Raw genomic sequence first — 25,664 nt, 5'->3', positions numbered from 1 at the left:
ATTCAACAAATTGCAATAGCCAAGTTCTGTTGACAGGAGACAAACAAAAATGCCTATGTGATCTATGTATTTCTAGAAGATGATGAAGAATTATGAGAGTTGGGGACCAGGGAGATGATATTAAAACGAAGAGAGGAGCATAACTGGCCTTATCTTTTGGAATAATATAGGGGATGATCTTAAAGAATTTTAGTAAGTTCTCCCTCAATTTTTAGAGATGAGGAAACTGAAGACTTATTGAATCTATGTTCTGAGTGTAATGTAAAAACTTTTATTAATTCTCTACACCTAAAATCCAAAGAGTGGCAAAGCCAGATGTTGTACTAGGCATCCTTGACTCTTCCTGCAGTCCAGTACCAAAGAGCAGTTTACTTGGGAGTGTTAATTTCATTTCTTCTGCTCATAACATTAAGTATATTGAAGAGTTCATTTTTACACCTAAGTAGATGCCAGTTCTCGGATTCAGTTTTCTTCCTCATACCTGTATTATTACATCTTCATATACCTCTTTCTCTGGCCTGTTTTGTATGTTGTGGTAGTAAATCAGAGAGAAACTAGGTATGGGAAGGAGATAGTGGTGTTCTTAAATCCTAAAATCATCCTGGAGTGCCAAGGCCACTGTTTTCTTGTTATCTCATATACTACCATTCAGACATATTGTACAAAGATGCTGTTTCTTCTTATCTCTTTTTCTATCCCGGGTTTACATTGTTTCCCTAATACTTTCATTGTGACAGCTTTGTACCTACTTCCTTCCCTCTGCAAAGATTTCCCACTTATCCCTAACTCCTAGTTCAGAATTTTTGTAGTTTTCATTTTTGGAGTGAAAAATCATATAATATAAAATTAACCATTTTGAAGTGAACAGTTAAGTGGCATTTGATACATTCATAATGTTGTGCAACCACCAGCTCTATCTAGATCTGAAACATTTTCATCACATGAAAATAAAACCCTGTTTCCATTAAGCAGTTTCTCCAGGTTTGCTTTCTGTTCCTATGGATTTGCCTACTCTAGGTATTTCATACAAGTGGAATTATAATTATGTGACCATTCATTTCTGACATCTTAGGACTATTTATAATTAGTGTTAATTGGCATTTATTATTTTATAGCAAACTATCAAAATAGCATTTTTAAATGCTTTCTAGTTTAAATGCTAATGGTGTTTGCTGCTTCAGATGTAGCCAGTGAAAAACAAAGGAGACTTCTGTACAACTTAGAAATGGAACAGATGGCTAAGACAGCTAAAGCACTCATGGAAGCTGTGAGCCACGTACAAGCACCTTTTACAAGTGCAACACATTTGGAGCATGTGAGACCCATGTTTAAGGTAAGAGTTGCTAGTAACTTCTGGTTGTAGTATACACTTATATATAACTTTATTCAGTATATTTTTCAGTTAAGGAAATATAGTGACATAGTCCATTAGTGTAGACCTGGAAGCAAATTAAACCTTTAGAGTTACCTAAAATTCCAAAGGATCTTGAGCCCCCCTTGCTCTCTTTCAATGTTTCTGGCACAGGAAGTAATAGGAGGGTTTTAAGTGAACCTGGAGCCCAGAAAGGAGAGTAAGGAATAGCAGGGAGCATTATTTATGTTTATAGGTTGATCTGCTGAGAATGATACTGGTTCTTTAAAATTTGATTTCTCATTCCTTTTTCATTTTCTGTTTTTTTTTTCTATCCTTTCTCCAAATTCTAGAATGAGTAAGCAGTGCAGCATAAGAATTGTAGGGAATCGGAGAGGAGTCTGGTTGTTCGAGAAGGGAAAATGGTTAAATCGTATTCCAGTTTGTGAGAAAGTGTGGGAAGATGGTCAGTGGAGGCTAAAGATCACAACCAAAGTTCTAAAGCAGACAGACATTCACTATGGAATGTGCTAAAAATAACAAGATTTCAGTCCTTCCTTTTAGCTGTAAAATTTTAAAATTACTTCTACCCCTACTTCAAGATCTGTGTGACAATATTTCCAAAAGTTGATAAAGAATTATAGGATGGAGGGGCTCTACGGAGGTAATGTTAGAAGGAATAGTGTAGTACAACTAGCCTTATTGTTTGGAATATAATATAGAAAATGATGTTGAAATACAAAAAACACCTTTTCTTCTTATGAAATAAATTTTATAAAGCAGACTTTGTTTTGTTTTGAATAATCTTACACCCTTATTTTGTTTTTCTTTTTAGATGTTTTTAGTAAGGGGAGGTGGATAAAACAAAAAGAATAAGAAATGACCTGTAATTTAGCACTCAGAAAAAACTCATGTTAATATGTTTTGATACTACTTTTTTTATCTTAAACAGTTGTGATCATACTATGTATAGAATTTGTATATCTTGCTGATTCTCACTTAAGTATTCCCCATTTCATTAAAAATTCACCAATAGCTTTTATGATCTGCATTAGGTATAGTTTATGTAAATATCCTGTAAGCACTGCCATTATTCTCTTCAAACACTCTCATTTCTTGCTCTTATTGCTGTAGCATCCTCTTAACTGATGTCCTCATGCCTACTTTTGTGTTCCTCTTATCCACTTACAGAGGCCAGATTGATCTTTTAAAAAAAAATGCAGTGTCACCTTCTTTAAGGCCCTTCACTGACTTTGCATGATACTGTGATGAAACTAACACACAAGGGGATCTGCAGTCACACTGGCATTCTTTAGATCCAGAATGTCTTGAATCTTTCTCCTTTTAGAGCATTCTTACAAGCTGTGTCCTGTGTCTAGAGTACTCTTTTTCTCCTTTGCCCGAGGAGTTTCCACTTTGAATGTTACCTTCTCAGAGAGTTCTGCCCTGACCCTTATAATCAAAAGTAGGTCCCTTTTTTTTGACATGCTATTCTTTTCTTCATTGTACTTAATAACAATTTGTATTTATACTTACTTATTTTAATATATGTATTAACATATATATCTAGTGTCTCTCTTTACTCAACTTTAAGCTTTATGAGGTAAGGGACTACATCTGCTCTATTTACTTTTCCCAACATCTAGCACAATTGCTGGCTTGTCATAAGTGCTTGGTAAATAAGCACTTACTGGGTAAAGGGATGTATGAGAGATTTCTAGAATGGGTTATACTATGAGGGATATAAACATTACTAGGAATCTTTCTACATGTTGCCAAACTACATTCTGTGAATGTTTTATGCAGTTAATGAGTGGGCAATTTAATTTCACTGCCCCTTGGATATTATTCGGTATGATTTGATTGGAAAAATCATTGTCTTTAATTTCTAATGGAGTTAAACATTTTTTCACTGGCTTATGGACCATTTATACTTCTCATATAAAATATTATACAGGGTTTTAAATGATATTTTGTTTCTTATCATAGAATGTATAACTTACTACTTTTATGTATTACTTTATATTTTTAAAGTTTTTGTACTTCATATACTGCCCACAGCATCTCTGCAGTTGTAATCTAGATATTAAACAGGAAGAAATGTGAGGTTCAGAGAGATTAAATAAATGGCAAAGCTGAGCCTACAAGTTAGGTATTATGGTTTATGCTCCTTTGTTAGGGGTTATGTCCTTTTATTTCCAGACTTTCTGGTGTTACAAGGAAAGCTTTGTATTTTCCTTTACAATGCTAAAAACTTTTTAGGTCTTTTAATCATTTCAGTTGTCATTTCTATAACACTCTCATGTAAACATGTTTTCATTCGTATGGCTATCTGATTGTATAGTTCTGCTTCATCATGGCTTATTAAAAGCAAATACTTTTGCATCAGACAAGTCAAGCTCATTCACACATGCACACACTAATATACGCTTATGTTTTGATATTAGGATTTTCAGTAATCAGAAGGTATCTCTTTGTTGTTGTTTTCCATTACAATTTCTCTAGGTATTCTGGGGTTTTTTAAAAATGTTTTATTATTTAGTTTTAGAGAGAGGGAAAGGGAAGGAGAAAGAGAGGGAGAGAAACATTGATGGGTGAGAGAAACATCAATCAGTTGTCTCTAGCACATGCTGCAACCAGGGACCAGCCCCAACTGGGGACCTGGCTTGCAACCCAGGCATGTGCCTTGACCTGGAATCAAACCAGTGACCTTTTGCTTTGTGGGATGACACCCAGTCAACTGAGCTACACTGGTCAGGGCTAGGTATCCAGTTTTTGTAGTAAAATTTAGTATTTGTTGTCTTTCACTGTCTTTAATGAAGAACTATTTTATTGGACTTTATTTTTAAAGTATTGCCCAACTAGGAACCAGAGATATCACTGATGTCTCAATGTAAAATACTTGACTACAAAAAATAATAATAATAAGCCTAAATGATGTCCAGGGAGCAGCTTAAAAGTATAGAAAGTAATATAATTTGGAAGTAGAAAATGGCTAAAGGGTTTTGGAATTAAGAAGTCCATGATATTGCAAGGGACAAAGCTTATAAAGAAGATGAGTTCTCAAGTCAGGAGTAAAGCAAATATTTATGAATATTGAATATCCCATTTTTATTGATGTGAATAATTTATAAGTGCTTCAAATATGCCGAGGGCCTTCTACTGAATCTGTAATCTTGTCCTCACATTTATTTAAGCCCAGGCAGCATTATATAGTTTTTTTTTTCCTTTCATCTAAGAAAGCTTTCCAAATAGCTGTGCTGATAAACTCATTGCTTTTTGTTTTTTCAGGACTTCCTCAAATCATTTATTGTCTGAAAGCCCTGAGAAATACTAATGTAGTATTTTCATAGTTTTTAGTTAGCACTTGCTGTCCATGATATATTATTTTAAATTTTGATTATCCTAGTTGGCTTGGACACCGTTTCTGGCTGCGTTCAGTGTGGGTCTACAAGACTGCGATGACACGGACGTAGCCTCTCTTTGCCTGGAAGGTATACGATGCGCAATCAGAATTGCATGCATTTTCAGCATTCAGGTAACAAAGAATTTTGCCTTCATAGCCAGTCTGGAAAACGTAAATTACTTATGCCATCACTATAGTTTAAATCCATTTTTATGTCTGACTTATGAGAAACTAATTACAAGTTTATGATGTAATTCAAGTGAATCTTAATATTTAAGTTTGTGAGAAGCTATGACAAGTAGGGTAGCTCCATACTGGTGTGTCTAAAATTCATTGTAAGTTTAATTTACAGTTTTCTTCAAGACTTTAAATTTCTGTATGTTAATTCATATAGCTTATTTAAATATGTTGCAAATTCATACTTATATATATTTTTTACAGGGTGGGGCAAAAGTAGGTTTACAGTTGTTTGGAAACTAATACAAGCATAAATAATAATACAGTAATAAATTGTGTTTCACGTACTCACAGCTATAAACGTACTTTTAACCCACCCTATATTTATGTATATCACTTAACCCTGAGAACAAGTTGTCTTTAAGAGAACCAGGTATGTAGTATGTAATTTTCTTATAGACAGCCCCTTCTGGTATTTTATATGCTTTGTATGATAAGTTAGCAAGAAAGCTTGCTTTCTTTTTTTAAAACCTATTTCATATTTGATTATGAATGTTAGGGCTTAAAAAGCACAGCCTAGCTGTGGTGAAAAAGGAGCACATTTATAAATCAGGTTTCTGCTAGTTCACACAGTACTTGAAACAGAAGTACTCAGTGAATGTTTTTTACTATATGAATTTATTTGTTATTAATAAAATCTTGATTTGATACCATCGCCACCTTTGGTTTTTAGAAAAAAAATTTCTCTTTCATTTATCTTAAAATTTAAAAAACTTTTTAAAGGTATGTAACTCATGACACATCAGTTAAAAACTTACTACACAAGTAAATAGTTTGTCATTGGGGATTAAGGATCACTCTGTTATGTTCATAGCCATGTAAACTATACTTTGCTCTTTTTTATAGCTGGAAAGAGATGCCTATGTCCAGGCACTAGCAAGATTTACCTTACTTACAGTGAGTTCTGGTATTACTGAAATGAAGCAGAAGAACATTGACACAATTAAAACACTTATCACAGTGGCTCATACAGATGGAAATTATTTAGGAAATTCATGGCATGAGGTATAAGCACTTTCTTTATATTTAACTTTGCAATTTGGTTTATAAAATCAGCTAACCTAATTCTAAATATTCTATCACTGACACGCTTAAGTGTTTGGGGAGAAAATTAAAATAGTACATTCAGGATAAGTACATTTAGCTTTTTATAATGATTTATAATGTAGCCTATGTTTAAATCGTGACCGCATACATTTAAATATTTTTGCAAACATTTTTAACATGGTCTTAATTTTATTCTTTTTTTTTTTAATTAAGATTCTGAAGTGCATCAGTCAGTTGGAGCTCGCACAGCTTATAGGAACTGGAGTGAAGCCTCGGTACATTTCTGGAACAGTGCGAGGAAGAGAAGGATCCCTTACTGGAACAAAAGATCAAGCTCCTGATGAATTTGCGGGGCTGGGGCTGGGTGAGCATTTTTAAAATTATTTTTATGAAGTAGCAAAAATTGTTTTTAACTTGCTCAATGTAAGTAACTTTATTTTAGCAATGAAATATAATTGGAGGGACATGATAAAATGCCCTGTGGCTAACATTACAAGGAAAAGCAAGATGACTGTGTAGAGAATTAAGTCCTTTTTATCTGGAATGGTTGGCAACATTAAATGACCCTTAGTCTTAATCTCAGAGTTGGAGGTATAAGAAAGGTACAGTTTAAAGTTACAGGTTTTTAAGACTAAGTAGATAACTTAAATGAGTGAAGGCTTGTGTAAGATGATAAATAGTTGGGGCCACTGGAGAAAGCATTCGCATTCAGATTTTTCAAAGGTACTGTGCACACCTAACTAAACCCTTCTGCCAATATGGAAACTTCTCCGCAGTTCCCCATGTGCTCAATCTGGCCAGAAACTTTCCGATTTAACCCAACAGAACAAAGGAAAATAGTGAAAGTAGATACAGAAGAACCAAAGACAATACAGTTTTAGTTATAAATGGAAAAGGTTCCATCAGGAAGAAGCAAAGTTAAGGCTGTCTTTGACTTGTTTAGACTGTCTTTGATTTTGAAAACTAATACTTCTGGGTATGAATTCTATATATTTCTTCCTTACTGTGTACAAGAAACTTTAATTCTTTAAGATTTGGTTTCCTGTTTTGCAAACTAATGGTAATATCTACTTATAGATTTGTTAGGATTAAATAAGAATATAAATAAATGGACTTAGTACAGCAACTAATATAATAATAGTTTCTGGATTATTCTCTAGTCTTCTTCCCCACCCCACTCAAACCAAGAAATCTAGACATATGATTTAGAGAGCAGGAAGGAGTACACTTGAGATCTAGAAGTATTTAACTTTTAAGGCTTTGTACTGTAGTAATATATTTCTGGACATTTTCTGTCTTTTTATCTCATAGTTGCTTGCAGTAAAAATTCTTAGGAAATCCAAAAGAATTTCAAGCTTAAAAAATGACCCATAGTGAAGTAAAGACAAGGATCATGTTGTGGCTTTAAGTTGGACTAGGGACATTAGTTCCCAGTGGTTATCCAACTGTGTCAGCCAGCAGTGCAGTCCGTACCTCAGTTGTGTCTTAGATGCTGTAGTCCTGGGAGATGCAGGTGTAGGCCTAATAACTTGGTGATGCAGCAGCAGGATTTAGAAATGCCTGAGCACCTGCATGGTGACTTGTGTAACCTGGAAGTCTGACTTGGAGCATTAGAACTATAACTACTCCAGTAGATAGCACAAGATACAGATGAAAAATGTTTACAGACAAGTGAAATGAATGTGCATTGATAGAATTCAATAGCATTTTAAAGGCTTATTTTTTTAAAAAACCTACAGAGTGTGGGAAAGCCAAAATAATGACAGGTAAAAATTGCTAGGGCTTAATTTTGCCAAATAACAGAAGTGAAGTATTTTGTCTTCTGAAAATTTAGTCAAACAAGAAATGACGATACATGCTGATAATGTGTATTAGTATTTTTGAAGGTGAATTAAAATGAATTTGATCTAAATGCTGTTGTGCCACTTAAGTTGCAAGGATATGAAATGACCTCCCTTTTCCTGAAAGGAGAAGGGAATTCATAGGAAAATAGACATGTTACGGATCTGGAAATAAAAATTTGGGGCTTCTAAGCCCCTCAAGCAATCTTCCACCTCTCTTTCATGCTTTATCTAGGCTTTTTGTTGTGTCATCTACTTCTGACTTTGGCCTGCCCCATTCTCCACTCACTCCTGATTGATCATTTTGAATCACATTCAAAATGGAGCCAGTCTGTTGACTTGGGGCCTGTTGGACAGAGCCCTCCCTTCGGGCTGCCTCATTGGTTAACCCATTGTAGCTGCTGTTCACCCCTGTACATCTGTGCCCTGTCACCTCCTTGGACAACAAACAGATGCTTTCTGCAGCAGGATGCTGTAGTCAGAATTTAAGCTAGAAGAGGATGTGGAACAGACAGTCAAGTTGGTTTAGTCTGTATATTCAACGAGGTCTGTCTGGAAAAAGTCCAGCCATTGTTAATATAACAAGAACAGTCTGCACAACATTGATGGAACCTGACAGCCAAGGAGAATGGACTGGAAGGCTCATGTGTGAACAATGACAACCTCGCTGTACTGGTCAGTGGGGGAGGTAGATGCCATTGAGTGAGCATGTATGCTGTGCGGCTGTCCTACTCAAAATGACTGAGCAAGTAAAGCAACGAATCTGCATCAAATTTTGTATTAAGCTTGAACATTCCTCCATGGAAACTATTCAAATGATGCAGAAGGCCACAGCTATGGGCAACTGATGACTGGCAGCTTCAGGACAACGCACCCGCTCATACGTCACGTCTCATGCAGAATTTTTTGGCGAAACATCAAACCCACCTATAGCCCAGATTTGGCGCCCTGTGGCTTCTGGCTTTTCTCAGAACTAAAATCACCTTTGAAAGGGAAGAGATTACAGACTGTCAATAAGATTCAGGAAAATACAGTGGGGCAGCTGATGGTGACTGGGAGAACTGTGTGAGGTCCTAAAGTGACTACTTTGAAGGGGACTGAGGCATCATTGTCCTGTGTACAATGTTTCTTGTATCTTGTATCTTCGTCAATAAATATGTCTGTTTTTCATAGTGCATGACTGGATACCTTCAGACAGACCTCTTATGTATACGTATTAAATAAAGTAATAGGCTCCATTATTAACAGCATTTAATAATGCAGCAAGTATTACACCAGTATAAATTGCACACCAATACAAATTATGCACAATTAATTTATTAATGTATCAAGTATTCCATGTAACCAGGTTAATAGGGCTGGCAATATATTTATCTGACTTTTTGACTGATCCACTTGCATACTTCCAGTACTTTTGTTTATTTACTCCTCATCTGAGGATATGTTTATTGATTTTAGAGAGAAAAGAAGGGGGAAAGAGAGAAACACCGATATGAGAGAAACATTGATTGGTTGCCTCCCATTTGCGCCCTGACTAGGCATCGAACCTACAACCTAGGTATGTGCCCTGACCGGGGATTGAACCCCCAACTGTTTTGGTGTATAGGATGATGCTCCAACCAACTGAGCCACCTGGCCAGGGCCATACTTCTTATACTTAATGTATCCTGCTCCTTCTGTCTAAATTACTGTTCATTCTTCTTCCTTTCCCACATAATCATTCTCTTGGGTCTACCTTAATATTTCTTCGTATTTGAAGCCTTTCTATGAGTTAACACCCCCATGTTCCTTTATCCTATGAAAATTAGTTCTGTTTAGCAAAACTTATATGTAATTAGTTCATTTCAGCCATGAAGTAGTCATTACACTACTAAAGTTGGTTGTAAGTCAAGTCTTTCCTGGTGACTTAACTCTATGATCACAGGATATCTTTTTTTTTTTAAGATTTTATTTATTTATTTTTAGAGAGGGAAGGGAGGGAGAGAGAGAGAGAAACATCAATGTGTGGTTGCTGGGGGTCATGGCCTGCAACCCAGGCATGTACCCTGACTGGGAATCGAACCTGTGACACTTTGGTTCGCAGCCCGCGCTCAACCCACTGAGCTACGCCAGCCAGGGCAGGGCATCTTTTTTACGTTGTTTAGTTACTAGAATAGAATTTGAGTCCAGCTGGTTTAAATAACATCATCTGTCATGTTTGCTTTTTTTTAACACATTTACTGAGTTGTCTGGTCAGTCGAGTCAACAAGCATTTGTTGATCATCTGCTTTGGACTTGATAATCAGTAAGGTGTAGGGGAATACAACAAAAAAAGTGTATGACCTTAGTGAACTTTTTATCTGGCTGAGAAGGCAACATTAACACATGAAAAGTAATTTATTTTGAAACTATATGAAAGAAATTCTGATTTAAGTAGTACTTTAAGTAAATGCTTAGTTCAGAGGAAGATTAGAACAATGGAGAGGAATACCTCATTGAGAACTCAAATTGCCTTTGATAGATAGGTTTTAGATGTGGTCTAAATAGAAACATATATTGGTTAGAATGTTAAAGGGAACTGCCTTAAATGCTGTGCTGAAAAGTTTATACTTTACCCTGAAAGTGATAGTACGCAAAATGAAGCTGATGATTTAGAAAAAATTAATCTGGCAGGAGAATGAAGGAGAGATTGATGAGGGGAAAAATTAGTGGCAAGGAAAACAGTCAGGAAACTACCTGGGCCCGAAGTTGAAAGTGTCTAAACTGAGTAGGAATGAAAATGAGTCAATGATACGAAAATAGGTCAAAGGAAAGATTTAGTGACTAGTGGAGAAAGGGAAAGATCTCCAAGATGATTGTAGGTTAAGAGTTTGAAAATGTAAGGAAGTTGTTGTTCTGCTGTCCAACATATGGAACCAGTTTGGGGAGAAATGATTCTTTTGAATAAGAGGATGTTCGAACATACAGATAGAGTTTCCAATAAGCTTTATAAATGGGACTGGAGATTAAATCACAGGGGAGATCTAATTATATGGAATCAGGACTCACCCTAAGAAGGTATCATTGGAACCTGGATTATTGCTGTGTTTCTTAAACATTAACAGTAATTATGCCTAATGCCATTAAGTTTGTGATCTAAATTTTCAGTGGCTCTTAATTTGTGTAATATTTGCAAACACAGTTTGTATTTTTATAACCATGTCTGTATACATTGGTATACTATAGCTCATTAAGCACATTTGGCCTTGATAAAGGTCACTGATGCCAAATGAATTATTCACCCAAATCATTATTTCTTTTATTAGGAAAGTAACTGATTTCAGAAATGTGTTTTAGAACTCTCTAAGTGTATTCTTCACAGAACTCCTTTCCAACTGAAGTGACTCTCTTTTATGTGTGGTAGTTGGAGGAAATGTGGACTGGAAGCAGATAGCGAGTATTCAGGAGTCCATTGGAGAAACCAGTTCTCAGAGTGTTGTTGTTGCTGTAGACAGGTAAGGCAATCAGCTTATTCTCTTTTCAGATGAATATATTCTTTTAATTCTGTAGCATTTAGATATATTTTGCTCAAAAGTAAACAAAAAAATTATTGCCAAAATAACTTTAAGTATTATGGCAGTATTGTGATATGATGTGATTTAGAAAATGAAGCACCTGTAATTTTGCATTTTAGATAATAGAATATAGGCAAGAAATAAGCAGTATGATCATGTAAGTCACAGTAGAAATAGTAGCCTTGATGAAAAAGAACACAAATGGTTCGTTTCCTATATAGAAAACATTCCCCTTGCTATCCCTATTAGAAAATAGAGCGTACTTGTCTTGCTGAACCTGTGACAGCGGACTGTATTATGGGTAAAATGAAGGGATTTGTTGGCAATTCTTGATATAAGCTTCTTTGAAAAGAACTTTGGAATTAGTGTATTATAGACATGACCAGGTATTCCTCATTTTTAGTTTATGTTCTAAAAGAAAACACATACTGTGGTTTATTTTACTATTGGATTATTTAGTTTATTTCAGATTTTTAAAATGTCCAGTATGTAGAATAACATTTAATGTTCTTTTGAAGATTAGTTTTTTCCAGATGAATGCCCCCAAATTTGAAACTTAACATTTTATGATTTTGGCATCAAATTTTTTTTTGTCATTTGTATGAAAACTTTTGAAAATGTAAATATAATACGTAATATTTTTTGGTGCTTAGAGACTCAACTCATGTTGATTTATTATTTTACTTTTCATTAAATGAAACTTTTTGCTCCAAGTATAGACAGAACTACAGTGTTCCAGGTTACTGACCCTGGAAGTACTTCATGGAAGTTTTTCCTTGAAAAGAATTCTTAATGTCCACTTGCAGTCTTTCTTGTTGTCATTGTTGTTGTTGTTGTTGTTATTGTTGTTTGGGGGGGCAGGTCAGGAAGGCTGAAGAAAGATTATGTATCATCTTATTATACCTGTTATGCAACCTGAAGGTTTACCATGTGCTTGGTATTTTTCAGAGTCCTTTATATGTATTATTTCATTTAATTCTTTGGCCTCATGAGATGAGTATTATTATTGTCCTCAGTTTACAAATAAGGAAACCAAGACATGGGGGAATTGAATAACTTGCTCATCCCCACAACTAGGCTAACTTGGTCTTGATTGTTTTAATAACCATTTCACCCATAGAGAATTCTGAGGAGTGGAGTCAGGGCGTACACTCAGGCGGCATATCTTGAGTGTGCACACTTAACCTCTCTGCCTGCACGTACAACAGCAGAACTATGAAGGGTGATCTCTGCCCTTCCGCCATCAGGGTAGCTTTCTTCCAAGTGGTTTTTGTTTCTGCTTTCCAGAAAATCATCTTTACTGTCATTATGAGAATCATTCAGGCAAGAGTCAACATTTTACCTACTATTTCTGTTTGTTTCCACAATATGCTTTGAATGACCATACTTAGTTCTGATTTCCAAATGATAAACAACTATCCACTACTGTTTGGTACAGGTAAACATGTCCCTCATTTGAACAGATAATACACCTCTCTGTTTTAAGAATTTCTGCTGTCTCAGAGGTGTTTTAGCACAAGTACTCTTCGTACTGTGTCGTGTCAAACTCATCATCCCCAAAGACTTCTACAAACATAAATTTAATGTACAATTTTATACAAAACCTCAGTATTTAAATATTAGCTTATAATGAAAACAAAAGTTACATATTTGATTTATTATAAGATTATATTATTCTTTTGTTTTTAAACATTCTTTTTTTTTAAAGATTTTATTTATTTTTAGAGAGGGAAGGGAGGGAGATAGAAAGAGATAGAGACAGAGAGAGAGAGAGAGAGAGAAAGAGAGAGGGAGAGGGAGAGAGAGAGAAACATCAATGTGCGGTTGCTGGGGGTTCTGGCCTGCAACCCAGGAATATACCCTGGCTGGGAATCGAACCTAGGACACTTTGGTTCCCAGCCCGTGCTCAATCCACTGAGCTATGCCAGCCAGGGAGATTATATTATTCTTGTGTGGTGCATTTCACTTTTTTATTAAATTCTTCCGAATTTCTTCTCAAGTATCTGAGTTTATTTTCATATGTAATATTCTGACTCTGGTCTACAAACTAACTCAATGAGATTACCCTGGTATTTAAGACAGTGCTGAGAATATTATCGGGAACATCCTGGAAAGCTCAGTACTTGTTCGGCCAAAAAAAAGAAAGTTATTTTCCTGTCCTTAGGCCTATTGTTTTGAAAAATCTTTTATGACAAGTTTAGGAAGGAACTAAACATGAAAAATAAAAATAATTATTCTTTGCTTAATTATTTATAGATTCTGTTTTTAATCAGAAAAATATCTGATTTCATTAAAAAGTTTTCATTAAAAACTTGAAGATAAAATTTTTTAATTAGCTCCACTTTTTTTTTATTAGGAATCCCGTGCAATTAGAATTTAGGAGAATATTGGGCACTTCAGTGTGGAGTACCTGATTCTCTAGGATTTGCTAGGCACTGCTAAACTAGGCCAGTTTTATAATGTTACTAAACTATGCAGAGATAGATTTTTATCTAGAATGATTTATCTCTAGAAGATACAAAATAGTTATTTAGTAGCATAGTTTTTGTTTTTATTTTTTATTTTTTTTAAGATTTTTAAAATTTTTATTTATTTTTAGAGAGGGAAGGGAGGGAGATAGAGAGACAGAGAAACATCAGTATGCTGTTGCTGGGGGTCATGGCCTGCAACCCAGGCATGTACCCTGACTGGGAATCGAACCTGTGACACTTTGGTTCCCAGCCCGCGCTCAATCCACTGAGCTATGCCAGCCAGGGCTGCTGTTTTTATTTTTTTTTTAAGCACATAAGATCTAGATTTGTGAAATTGGCCCATCACACATTTTGGGACATTCTGTCACCTTTCAGAAATGTATGCAGCTCAGCCCCCACTGTGTTTGCTCTTAAATATCTTTAAGTTATATCTAAGAATTAAATGTTACCTCTGCTGTTTTCACTGTGAGAACTTTTTATGTAGACAGTAATTTTCTTTGCCTCTGTGTTGCCTACAGTTTAAAGTTTATTTGATCCAGAATCTGCAAGTTCTATCAAACTTTTTTTTTTTGCATTGCTCTATTACTATCATAATATGGATGAAGCAGTAATCTGTCAGATTTATTTTTCTACTCATGCTTTCCAGGACATGTCCTTTAGTATTAACACACAATGTCCTCATGCTGCTGTCCTTTGCTTTCCATACAGGGACTGTAGAATCCATTTTGTAGACTGATTTTGTGAAACATAGCTCCATTCTCCTGCCTTAGTATACTAAGGCTTAATTTTAAATGCCTCCACAGACTGCTGTGCTCTCCACATGACTTGTCTTTAGTGGAGCATTACTAGACATAGAGCACCCCTCAGAGGCTACCAAAGTGAGTAGGCATTTGAATGCCCTTTCCCAGGATGCATGCTTCCACTACCTTTCAACATCACCGGAGTCTGTGGAACCCATCTGATTGCTGCTACAACTTCTCTGTCCTGTGGCCTTTGTCCTCCATTATTTCACTGCCTTCAGAGAATGTGTTGCTTATTTTCCCCGTAGTTACATATACTGTCCATCTGTGCTACTGTTTTTTTACACCTTCAACTCTGCCATTTGCTTCCTTCTCTGTTAAAAACTTTTTCCTTTGTTTCTCTTGCTGTTGCTTCTCCTATACTGTTTAGTTTTGACTCGATTTTTTGTTTTGTTTTGTTTTGTTATTGCCCTCCATGGGGATACCTCTAGTTTGAGAAATTGGCTAATGAAATGCAGTCTGGCAATTTCTATTTTTGTTCATATGAGAGCTTTGTACAAACGATTTGTATATTTTAATTTCTGGATCCAATCAAACCACTGGATTAAGTGGGGGCTTATTACTCTTGTTTTTTTCTCCCCAATTGTGTTTTCAGTCAGATCTTTGAATTGTTGTTTTGTTCTACTGACAAGAGCATTGTGGGAAATCTCAAGATATTTCTTTAGTAGGAGGTTATATCCTGAGTTATCATGTTAATCAGTTTTTAATTTATTTTTCCAGTCTTGTTTTCGTTACTCATTGCCAGAACACACATACAGACATTCAGGGGCACAAAGATTATAACAAGTATGATATACTCAGAACATTTAGATTATGGTAGCAGGAAAAAAGCTAGAATATATTTAAAATATGTATGTTTTGCTCGGGTAAGTGTGAGGCAGTGTAGCACAGTGATTAAGAAAGTAGACTCTGTAGTCTGCATGACCTGGTTTGAATCTTGGCTTCAGCACTTACTAGTACTGTGACTTCAAGGAAATTTATATGTTTATAAAACTGGAAGTAGAATAGTAGCTACTTCCCAGGGTATTTGTTACTATTTTGAGAGGATATATATGAAGCAGTTAGAACAATACCCACCTTGTGATTGTTGGTAGCTGTTAATGTTACTATGACTATTTTTATTTCTTTTTTTAAATTATTTTTTTAATTGTTTTTCAATTACAGTTATCCCCATTTTCCTCCCATTACTGTCCCCACCCTACCCACACCTTATTTTTTTTTCTAAGTTTAATATTTGACTAGCACTTGTCTTTAAGGTATATTTTTTATCATGCAAATTTTATGGTGATAATTTTAAATTGAGGAATATTGGTACATGCTGGAAGTCACATTCAAACCCTTGGTTACAAACCCAATGCAGACTTTAAAAAAGAGGACTAAGATGTCTATGCTGAAGTCTTTTATGAAACTTGGAAAAAGAAAAAGAGCTCAGCGAAGAAGGCTGGGCAAAGCTGGACAGCGTAGCTTAACACTGTGTATTTGAATGTCCTAAGGAAAGTTGGTTAGCTCCTTCTTGGTTAAACTGTTGGAGACTCTTTACAAGGTTCTGTTAAATCATTTGTAACTTAACATAAATGAATTTTCTAATCACACACAGTACTTGTAGAAATGCAGTGGAATTTTTCATTTTAAAAATGTGATAATGTTAGTATATAATCAGGAAAAAATTGAAAAATTTTCTGTTTTAGTGTTCCAATTATTAGTTTTACAATTTAATAGTTTTCTATTCTCAGAGCCTTATAACTATCTAGTGTTTATAAATTTACTAATAAAATTAGAACATATATTCTTACTTTATATATCATTGAATGCAAAGGAAGGGAAAGAGGAACATCAAGCCGTACTTATTAAACTGTATAATAATAAAAAATATTTATTTGACTACCTAATTTTTCTTGTTCCTTTAAAACAGCTCAGAGTAGCTAGTACCCCTGTCACTTACATTTGAATTGATGTAACATATATGAGATTATACTTTTTTTTCCAGACTATACATTTTTGAGTAATTTTTTTTTCTTTAGAATATTTACAGGGTCTACAAGACTAGATGGAAATGCTATTGGTAAGTGTATATATTTATTTCACTTATGAACTGGTTGTTTGGCTCAAAGACTTAAATGTTAAGCTAAAAAATTATAAATCTATTTGTGTTATAGTGGATTTTGTCCGTTGGCTCTGTGCTGTGTCTATGGACGAATTACTTTCCACTACACACCCAAGAATGTTTAGTCTACAAAAAATAGTAGAAATATCGTATTACAACATGGGAAGAATAAGACTGCAGTGGTCTCGAATTTGGGAAGTTATTGGAGATCATTTTAATAAGGTATTTGGATAATTATAGCATTCATTTACATTTGTTTATTATTTTTCATTGTTTAAAATTTCCTTGTCACACTCTAATTGAGATTTTTTTTGTTCCAAGCAATTTTTTAAATTGTTTTTGTGATTAAATTTAGAGAACCCTTTGAATCCTGTTATTCTTTAGCTCTAAGATTGAAGAATTTAGTTAAAATAATGTTTTTCTTATTGTGAAATATTGTTAGCACTTAGTACCTTTATGGAGAACCTTAGGGTTGATTTATCTGTGCTATAAATGATATACTCTCTCTAAAATGAAAACAAAAAATTATAGATTTCTACTGTTGACATTAACACCTTCTATTTCTGTTGCCATTGCAGGTTGGCTGTAATCCTAATGAAGACGTAGCTATTTTTGCAGTAGATTCCTTGAGGCAGTTGTCAATGAAGTTCTTAGAGAAAGGGGAGCTTGCTAATTTCAGATTCCAGAAGGATTTCTTAAGACCTTTCGAGCATATAATGAAACGGAACAGGTATTTTATATGATGAATTGCTTAATATCAGAAAAATACTTTATTATTTTTGACAGCACGGGGAAACAAAAGAAAGAGGGAAAGAAAACAGTAAGTTTTTATTTGTATGCATAGCCAAGCAATTATATTAATATTTTAGGTCCCCAACCATTCGAGATATGGTTGTACGGTGTATCGCACAGATGGTGAATTCTCAGGCTGCTAACATTCGGTCTGGATGGAAGAACATTTTCTCTGTATTTCATCTAGCTGCATCTGATCAAGATGAAAGCATAGTGGAACTTGCATTCCAGACAACAGGGCACATTGTCAGTAAGTATTTCTTTTTAGCTGTGTTTAAGTTTTTTAAAAAAAAAGAAACTATAATGTATTCAGAAGATATTCAAGTATAAAGTTATGGGCCTTAGGCCTATTATGGTTTTTAAGTTTACCAAGTTTTGTCACATAAGCAGAGTGAATAACGAGGTTTTTATAGTTAACATTTTTTTAATGTTTACTATGTGGCAGGGACTGTAATTACTCTGCATGTATTTTCTAAAGTCCCCCAACTCTATGAGATAAGTGTGAGGAAGCTCAGGCCTGGCGAGGTTAAGTAATGCACCTAAGGGCACAGAACTAGTGAGTGAGACAGCTGGGATTCGGAGCCAGGGAGCTTTAAGACAAAGCCTGTGTTTTGAACCACTGCACTCCACAGCTTCCTTTGACTTTGAGGGAGAAGAAAATATTAAAGATATAAGTTAAACCTGACCAGGAGATTATAATTATGATCATCAGCATCAGCATCAAGAATGACATCATCATAGCTGTCATTCATTGAGTGCTTGCTTGAATTATTGTACTAAGTACTTTTTACTTAAATTTATTTAGTGATTACAAGTATCCTGTGGGCATTATTATCCTTATTTTATAGATTAGGAAACTGAGATACAGAGAGATTAAACATAATTTTGTATCACTCAACTGTTAATACAGTACCTGTTGTATGCCAGTCACTATATTAGCTGCTGGGTTTATAGTAGAAACCACAGGCCTGTTTCCCTGTCCGTACTGTTCAGGATGGTCAAGTAAGTGGTCACCACAGACTTGAACCCTGTCTGTTGGACACTAAAGCCTTTAACCTTTAAGAAGTATACATCACATCCAGAGAAGTTAATGTATTTTGTGGTATAATTAAGAGTAACTGAAAAATTATAATTACTTTGATATCTTTCCCATTTTATTTTAGCCCTTGTGTTTGAAAAACACTTTCCAGCAACCATTGATTCTTTCCAGGATGCGGTGAAGTGTTTGTCTGAATTTGCATGCAATGCAGCTTTCCCAGACACAAGCATGGAAGCCATTCGACTTATTCGCCATTGTGCAAAATATGTGTCTGACAGACCTCAGGTATAGTGTCATTTGGTAAACATAATTTTATGGAATATAATATCCCTGGCGTAATAGTGACCGAATGTTAAACTTACTGTGATCTAAGTTGATTTGGAAATTAAGAGGATATGAAGCTTTTATTTTTCAGTAAACCCCAAATTTATCTGAGCTTGATTCTGAGTTATACTAGATAGTAGTGATATCCAGCGTTATTGAAGATACCAGATATTTTTCTGAGTGTTTCACCTGTATTGTTTAACCTTCATTATCACTTTATGGGATAGGTAATGTTACAGACCCATACTGATAAAGAATCTGAGGAAAAAGAAGTTGAAAAGTGTGTCTGTGATTGCTGGACTAGGAAAGGAGACCGAGGGTGTGAACTCGGGCCTGCACTGTTGGCCATTACCCTGCACTGCTCCCTGCCTGTGGTGCTGAAGCTGACTGTCAGGGGATGAGTGTGGGCTTCGGCACTGGAGTCAGAGCATGATTGACAGCCTGCCTGCCAACTCTAACACACATATTTGAATCTGTCTTTACAACTCCCATAAGGAGAAGTGATACATCGTAGACCTGGTAATAAGATTTTTACTGCATACTGATGTGGACTTACGGTGTACTGAGAACTTTTTATATATATAAGCATCGACTCATTTGACCTCCATCCCTCCCCATTGTGGTTAGTGTGGTTGCATGGTGCTGTAACCAAATGATAAAAATGAAAACCTGATGTAACCTGGTTAATAATGCAGAAAGCTGGTAACAGAGTTGAAGCTGAAACCAACTTTTGTGGTCTAGTCCAGTGCTATTTATAGGCAGTTATATCTCCTTTTTTATATATGTATGAATTACCATGTTTTATAAGATTGTTCACTTTGATTTGTAACTGTCATTTTTTAAAGTTTCAGAAATATGCTTAATGTAGGTATTATGTTTTACCTTTAATAACCCTACCTTTCTTGAAGGCTTTCAAGGAATACACAAGCGATGATATGAATGTGGCTCCTGAAGACAGAGTGTGGGTGAGAGGATGGTTCCCGATCCTCTTTGAGCTATCCTGTATCATCAACAGGTGCAAATTAGATGTAAGAACCAGGTAACAATCAGTATTCGCAATTAAAATTTTGTAAGGCTTATTTTAACTTTAATCAAATTAATGTTTTTTATGTGAACAGAAGTTCCATTGTGAAAGGCCATAAATCATTAGCTTTATCAAATATAGCAATTATCAGAAAGGCAAATTTTAAAACATGTTAAAATAGAACAGTGATAAAAAATGGAAATACATTACTTTTCCTTAAAATTTGATTGTAGCCTACTTTCAGTTTTATTTCTATGTTAATTAAATACTTTACAGATTCTGTCTTTTCATACATGTACTTCAAATCAGAAGTAGAAGTTAGTGGCAAAATTTATTTCCTGGTGAATGATAGAAGAATTTCCAAATATGCATCCTTGATGGATTTTAAGTAAAGAACCTTTTCTCTAAAGACTGATCAGTAACAGTTTTGAATACTGTTGGTCTATTCAAAAAGAATTGAACTCTTTCCAAAGTATATTCTCAATAAAAGATCTATATGAAAATATCAGTTTGTAAAGAAACTGTTGTGGATATAATGTAACCAGACAAGCACTCAATATAAACTTCTGGTGTTGTAGCTCATATCAATCACATAAGATGATTTTTCTCATTCTGTGTTTTTGATACCAAATTGATATGGCCAACTTGTATTTCAGTATCTGTGAAAGGTTTGAGTGCATTATGAGTTTAGTTTTATGTTAAAATCCCTCTTTTAATTATCCCATCTTCTTTATAGGGAGAATCATTAGTTACTTAGACTGTTTAGAGAACTTGTTGAAATCAGAAAGGTGGAACAGACCTCTAACAAATCAATGATAGAAATGTAAAGAAAAGGTGAATCCTTCCTCCCCTTGTGCCAGAACCACACCTGCCCCCACCCAAGGTTAAGTTTGATTTATTTCCTAAGAAACTTCACTTTTATAGTATTATTTGTTATAACAAAGTTTAATGGCATAGATAAGTCATCCAAAGTAGTATCAAACTTGGACTTAAACCTTGGGAATTTTTCACAGAGCTTAGTAATCACAAGAGCAGTGTGCAGTGTTTTATCTTGACACGGGATCTTCTTGCTTTCGTAGCCTGTCTGGGACCATGCTACCTTGCTTCTCGCCCTCACTTATATTCAGATTATGGATGGGTTCTGGTTGTTAAGGTAAAGGAAAGGGAAAGTATGAGTAAACTCTTCAGTGATGGCTTTCATTTTCTTCACCCCAGTGTCTGTGAGAGCTGTTATTTAGATTCCCTGTAAAAATGTAGCATTATGATTTTTAACACATGTGTTCTCATTTGATTACCTCAAAATTCTGCAGATTTACAGTTAAAGAGTTAACCTGAAGTCCCAAATATTCTTTTCTCCTATACTAGCAACCTGTGTAGATCTGTGTTTGCTTTAGGGGCCTAGAAAAAGCAGAATTTCCTGTGCCCCCTTCTCCCCAGACATAGGGGTGGAACCTGGTTACTTGGAGTGAGAGGAAAACTGATTTCGATCTCAGGAGATGTTGAGGAAGCAGAAGCCTTTTCCATTGTGGAGGGGAACATGGAACTAGTTCTTTACTGCTGCTCATTGCACATTAGGTATCTTATGTGTGAGATAAACTGTTGTGAACTTGTAGGACTTACACATTCATTTAACAAATAGTTATTTTGATCCTCTTATGTACCAGGGATATACTAGGCCTGGGGGTAGCATAGCAGCAAATGAGCTAGACAGTGTACCATCTTTATGGAGGCTTTCAAAGAAACTTTTGTTCTGGCGTATCATCAGACATTTGGAAATATAAGCCTTTTCTAAACTGAAGGATACCTATATTTTGCTAGGAGAAAGTAGCATATAGAGGAAACATCAAGCTTTTTAATGCTTACGTGAAGGGTTTTTTTTAATTTCAAGAAAAATAATAAAGAATCAGGAAGGCAGTTTTGAGTTTTAGTTTTAACACTTAACTCACTATCTGAGGACAGTGAATGTGATACTAAGGTCTCGACTCACTGAACAACTGTTGCCACATGCCCCTTAGGTGACAGGCAGTGCTCCACGCCTGGGGTAAAGCAGGCATAGACCCCGCCCTGTCTTAGTGGATTGGTTTTCCAAGTTCTTTTTGTTTGAGGACAATTATAGTATTAGCTAAAATTTCCTATAGCTCTTTGAAAAAGATTTTCCAAAATCTGATTTTTATTTATTCTTAGACTGTTTTTGATGTATTTTTCTCCCTTGGCCATAGTGCCACAAAATTAATATTCACTAATATGATGATCTTTCTCAATCTGTAATTTTATTTACTATTTTTAAATGCTGGATGATGGGATGGGAGTGGAGGAAAAGTAAAATAAAGAAAAATTTTAAGGTTAAGGACTTTGAAGTTTTTTGCTAAATTATGCATTCTAAGGAAAGCTGTATAACATAAAATTCTTAAAACTCAGTATCATGTGTTAATTTAAAACATTTAAAGAACTGACCTTAAACTTTGTTTTCTATAGCTTTGTAAACTATAACAATTATTTTAGGAGGGAGATTCTGATGTGCAGTGCTTTTTTTGTTTTATAGTTTTCCTATTTATGTTCTGTCACTTTAGGGGCTTAACAGTAATGTTTGAAATAATGAAAACTTATGGCCACACTTATGAAAAACACTGGTGGCAAGATTTATTTAGAATCGTTTTCAGAATCTTTGACAACATGAAACTGCCAGAACAGCAGACAGAGGTAAGAAGACACTTAATTTTCACTTAACATAGTGAAGTCAAGAGGTTCTTAATAGTTTCCCTAATATAATACATTGTGGTATTTCAGATTAAGACATTGAACAGAATAAAATTCCTATAAAGTTTTTTCGTAAGGCATTATAATAAATTGTCTTTATAAACAAGAACACTATCTAGGGATAGAACCAAGTTAATTAATTGGTTGTTTTCAATGTTTTTGTTGAACTTCGGTTTCTTTTCCTTATTTTAATATTGTCTTTAGTATTTATAGTGACTTCTTATTCTGAATTGAATAAAAACTACCTATAAATAAGTAACATATGTATGCACTAGCACAAAACTGTATATGAAAACTATCAGTTCAGATTATTCCATTATGCATTTGAGAAAAATAAATTACACGTATTTTGTACGTTCCTTTTTGGTTTTTTAAATAACTACTTCACGAAAGTGAGTTTAATTGTAAAGGTATGTTAACCCACTCAGATAAATTCTTATCCTTTTCTTCCTCTTTATTTCTCTTTCACATTAGATCATATTCTGGAACAAGGCCAGCTGTTATTCATGCATATTGTTTGAAAAGTCATAATGCTAATAGCAAAATAATACAGTGATAGTTCTTTACAGTCAAAGCAAGCATTGCAAAAATAGTTAAATTATTTTATACGTAAGTGGTTATGGCATAATGGAGAAAACACGTAGCAGTAGATTACATATTAAGTGAGATGAAGGTAGTGTTCTAGAGCAGCTGTCTCCTACCTTTTTGGCACCATGGACCAGTTGGAAGATATGGGGGCAGGGGGAGGCGGAGCTGAGGTGAGCTTCCCTCCCACCCCCCTACCCTCCACCCCCCACTGTTGTGGATGGTGGGGCTGCTGTAAGTAGGAGGTGGAGCTCAGGTGAGCTTTGCTGGGGACTCGGTTTCTAACAGTCCTGAGCCTGGGGGTTGGGGACCCTGTTCTAGAGGAAAGTAAGAGTCTGAAAGGAACAGGACAGGCTGGCATTTTACATGTACAAACATACTTCTTTTTTAATTCTAGTAGTTGATGAATGGTCTGACCTTCCTAATGACATTTTTCCCCTAGAAAGCTGAATGGATGACAACGACCTGTAATCATGCACTTTATGCCATCTGTGATGTATTCACCCAGTATTTAGAAGTACTCAGTGATGTACTTTTGGATGATATTTTTGCCCAGCTATTCTGGTGTGTGCAGCAAGGTACGTCTGTACCAGATAAGTGACAGAAAGTGTTGAATGTGACCCTGGTAACATAAAAATGAATTGCTCTTTTCTTTTCTAGACAATGAGCAGTTAGCACGATCTGGTACGAACTGCTTAGAGAATGTTGTTATCCTGAATGGTGAAAAATTTACCCTAGAAATCTGGGATAAAACTTGTAACTGCACACTGGATATCTTCAAAACCACAATCCCACATGCGTAAGATGATTTTATATGACTTTATATATTAAATGATGGACATAAAAGGTTTAAAGTAATGAGTGATTTCTCATAACAGAATTCTTCTAAAAAATATCTCATTGTTCCATGAATTTGTATTTATTAAACATCAAACTCCTATAAACTATAACAAATACATGATTTAAATTCCTTATAAACCAAAACCTTTAGTCTGATCCTCTAAAACTGGGGTCATAATTATGTGATTCCACTTTTATATGGTTTTATTTATCCAGGGGTCTTGAATTTTTTAAAAAAAGGAAAATTTATTTGCACCTATTATTACATTTACAGTTAATTTTCATTTTTTAAAAGGATAAGTTTGGAATTGTAGTGAAGGAGTTTTTATCAGAAGGAAACTAACATGTCTGGCTAAGTGGCTGACAACACCTGGACTTTTTGCAGGACACACGTGAACTCACTTCCCAGCTCTACCCTGGACGTTCTCTGACCTGCACAGAGTTTCACCTTACATCTGTGATTTTTACATCTACTTAATAAGTTGTTTTAAATCTTATCGAAAACATCTTATCAAGTAGGCATATGTGAATGCACTGGCATAAAACTATATATGAAAACTGTCAGTCCACATTTTTAAACACCATGAACTTTTTCTTGATGTGAATTAAATATGTTTGCCCTGGTGTGATCCCTTTGTAAATATCCTCGTCAATAGCAGATAGGAAGTCATACAAAAGGAGCACACCCCTAGGAAAGAGTCTCTAGGCAGGACTACACTAAAAGGGCACACAGTCATTCCATTGGCCTATTTATAATTATTTGACAGTTCTTATTTTTTGGTGCACATTTTGTTGGATCAATGTAACTAACAAATATCCGTTATTGTCATAGTTTATTTATGGTTGTTATTGTATGAATTTTTGCCTAGCTGTTGTCCCTTGAAGTCTTTATAAAAGCCAGTCAGGGTGAATTTTTTTTTTTAAGAACTGCTTCTGTTTTAATTCATTGGATGCACACACTCAAGATATATGACCTTAGAGATCATCGTAAGAATATCTTTCATATAGCTTTACCACCAGAGTTTTTTCCACATTGAACTGAAATGATGTGGTCAGCCACTCTCTCTGCTCAATTCCTGAGGATCTTCTGCTTCTCAAAAGCAAGAGCTTAGGCCTGAGTCATCTTTCTGTCCCAAGCAGCTGATCGAGTTAGTGTAAACTGGTAACCATGGTACCCTTTTAATTATATTAAGTGTGAATTGTTTTCTGGAAGTACATATTTTAAACTTCTCACTGTTTTTTTTTTATTTTTATTTTTTCCAGCAAATTGGTCTTAGCAGTAGTCAAAGAAGGAATATGTTGCTTTGGGTATATCATGTGACAAAGCATATTAGATGTGGCACGTTTCACACTGAATGATTTGTGTGATTTTGTTATTTTTAAAGGCTCTTGACCTGGCGTCCCACTTCTGGAGAAACTGTTCCTCCACCTTCCTCTCCCATGAGTGAAAAACAGCTGGTAAGTTCTGACAAATAAAGCATGCTTTAAATTATTTAATTATTTGTGGTAAGTA

At 35.1% G+C, this 25,664-nt stretch overlaps 1 protein-coding gene across 2 annotated transcripts in view; it reads left to right on the top strand.

The window, feature by feature from the left end:
• ARFGEF1 (ADP ribosylation factor guanine nucleotide exchange factor 1) overlaps positions 1-25,664 on the top strand; it is a 111,709-nt gene that overhangs the window by 71,917 nt on the left and 14,128 nt on the right. For both annotated transcript variants that reach the window (XM_045860983.1, XM_045860984.1), the window contains exons 19-33: positions 1,182-1,333; positions 4,761-4,889; positions 5,841-5,999; positions 6,255-6,405; positions 11,265-11,355; positions 16,708-16,748; positions 16,843-17,012; positions 17,369-17,520; positions 17,660-17,832; positions 18,746-18,906; positions 19,854-19,984; positions 22,540-22,669; positions 23,754-23,889; positions 23,972-24,110; positions 25,537-25,609. In XM_045860983.1, coding sequence (XP_045716939.1) covers positions 1,182-1,333; positions 4,761-4,889; positions 5,841-5,999; positions 6,255-6,405; positions 11,265-11,355; positions 16,708-16,748; positions 16,843-17,012; positions 17,369-17,520; positions 17,660-17,832; positions 18,746-18,906; positions 19,854-19,984; positions 22,540-22,669; positions 23,754-23,889; positions 23,972-24,110; positions 25,537-25,609 — 1,988 coding nt within the window. The remainder of the gene's footprint in view (positions 1-1,181; positions 1,334-4,760; positions 4,890-5,840; positions 6,000-6,254; positions 6,406-11,264; positions 11,356-16,707; positions 16,749-16,842; positions 17,013-17,368; positions 17,521-17,659; positions 17,833-18,745; positions 18,907-19,853; positions 19,985-22,539; positions 22,670-23,753; positions 23,890-23,971; positions 24,111-25,536; positions 25,610-25,664) is intronic.

Source organism: Phyllostomus hastatus, unplaced genomic scaffold (genome assembly GCF_019186645.2).
Source record: "Phyllostomus hastatus isolate PE091 unplaced genomic scaffold, TTU_PhHast_1.1 phas_scaffold_21, whole genome shotgun sequence".
NCBI classification, from domain to species: Eukaryota; Metazoa; Chordata; class Mammalia; order Chiroptera; family Phyllostomidae; genus Phyllostomus; species Phyllostomus hastatus.
The sequence above is the reverse complement of the archived record's forward strand: the minus strand, read 5'-3'. Positions and strand labels throughout refer to the sequence as shown.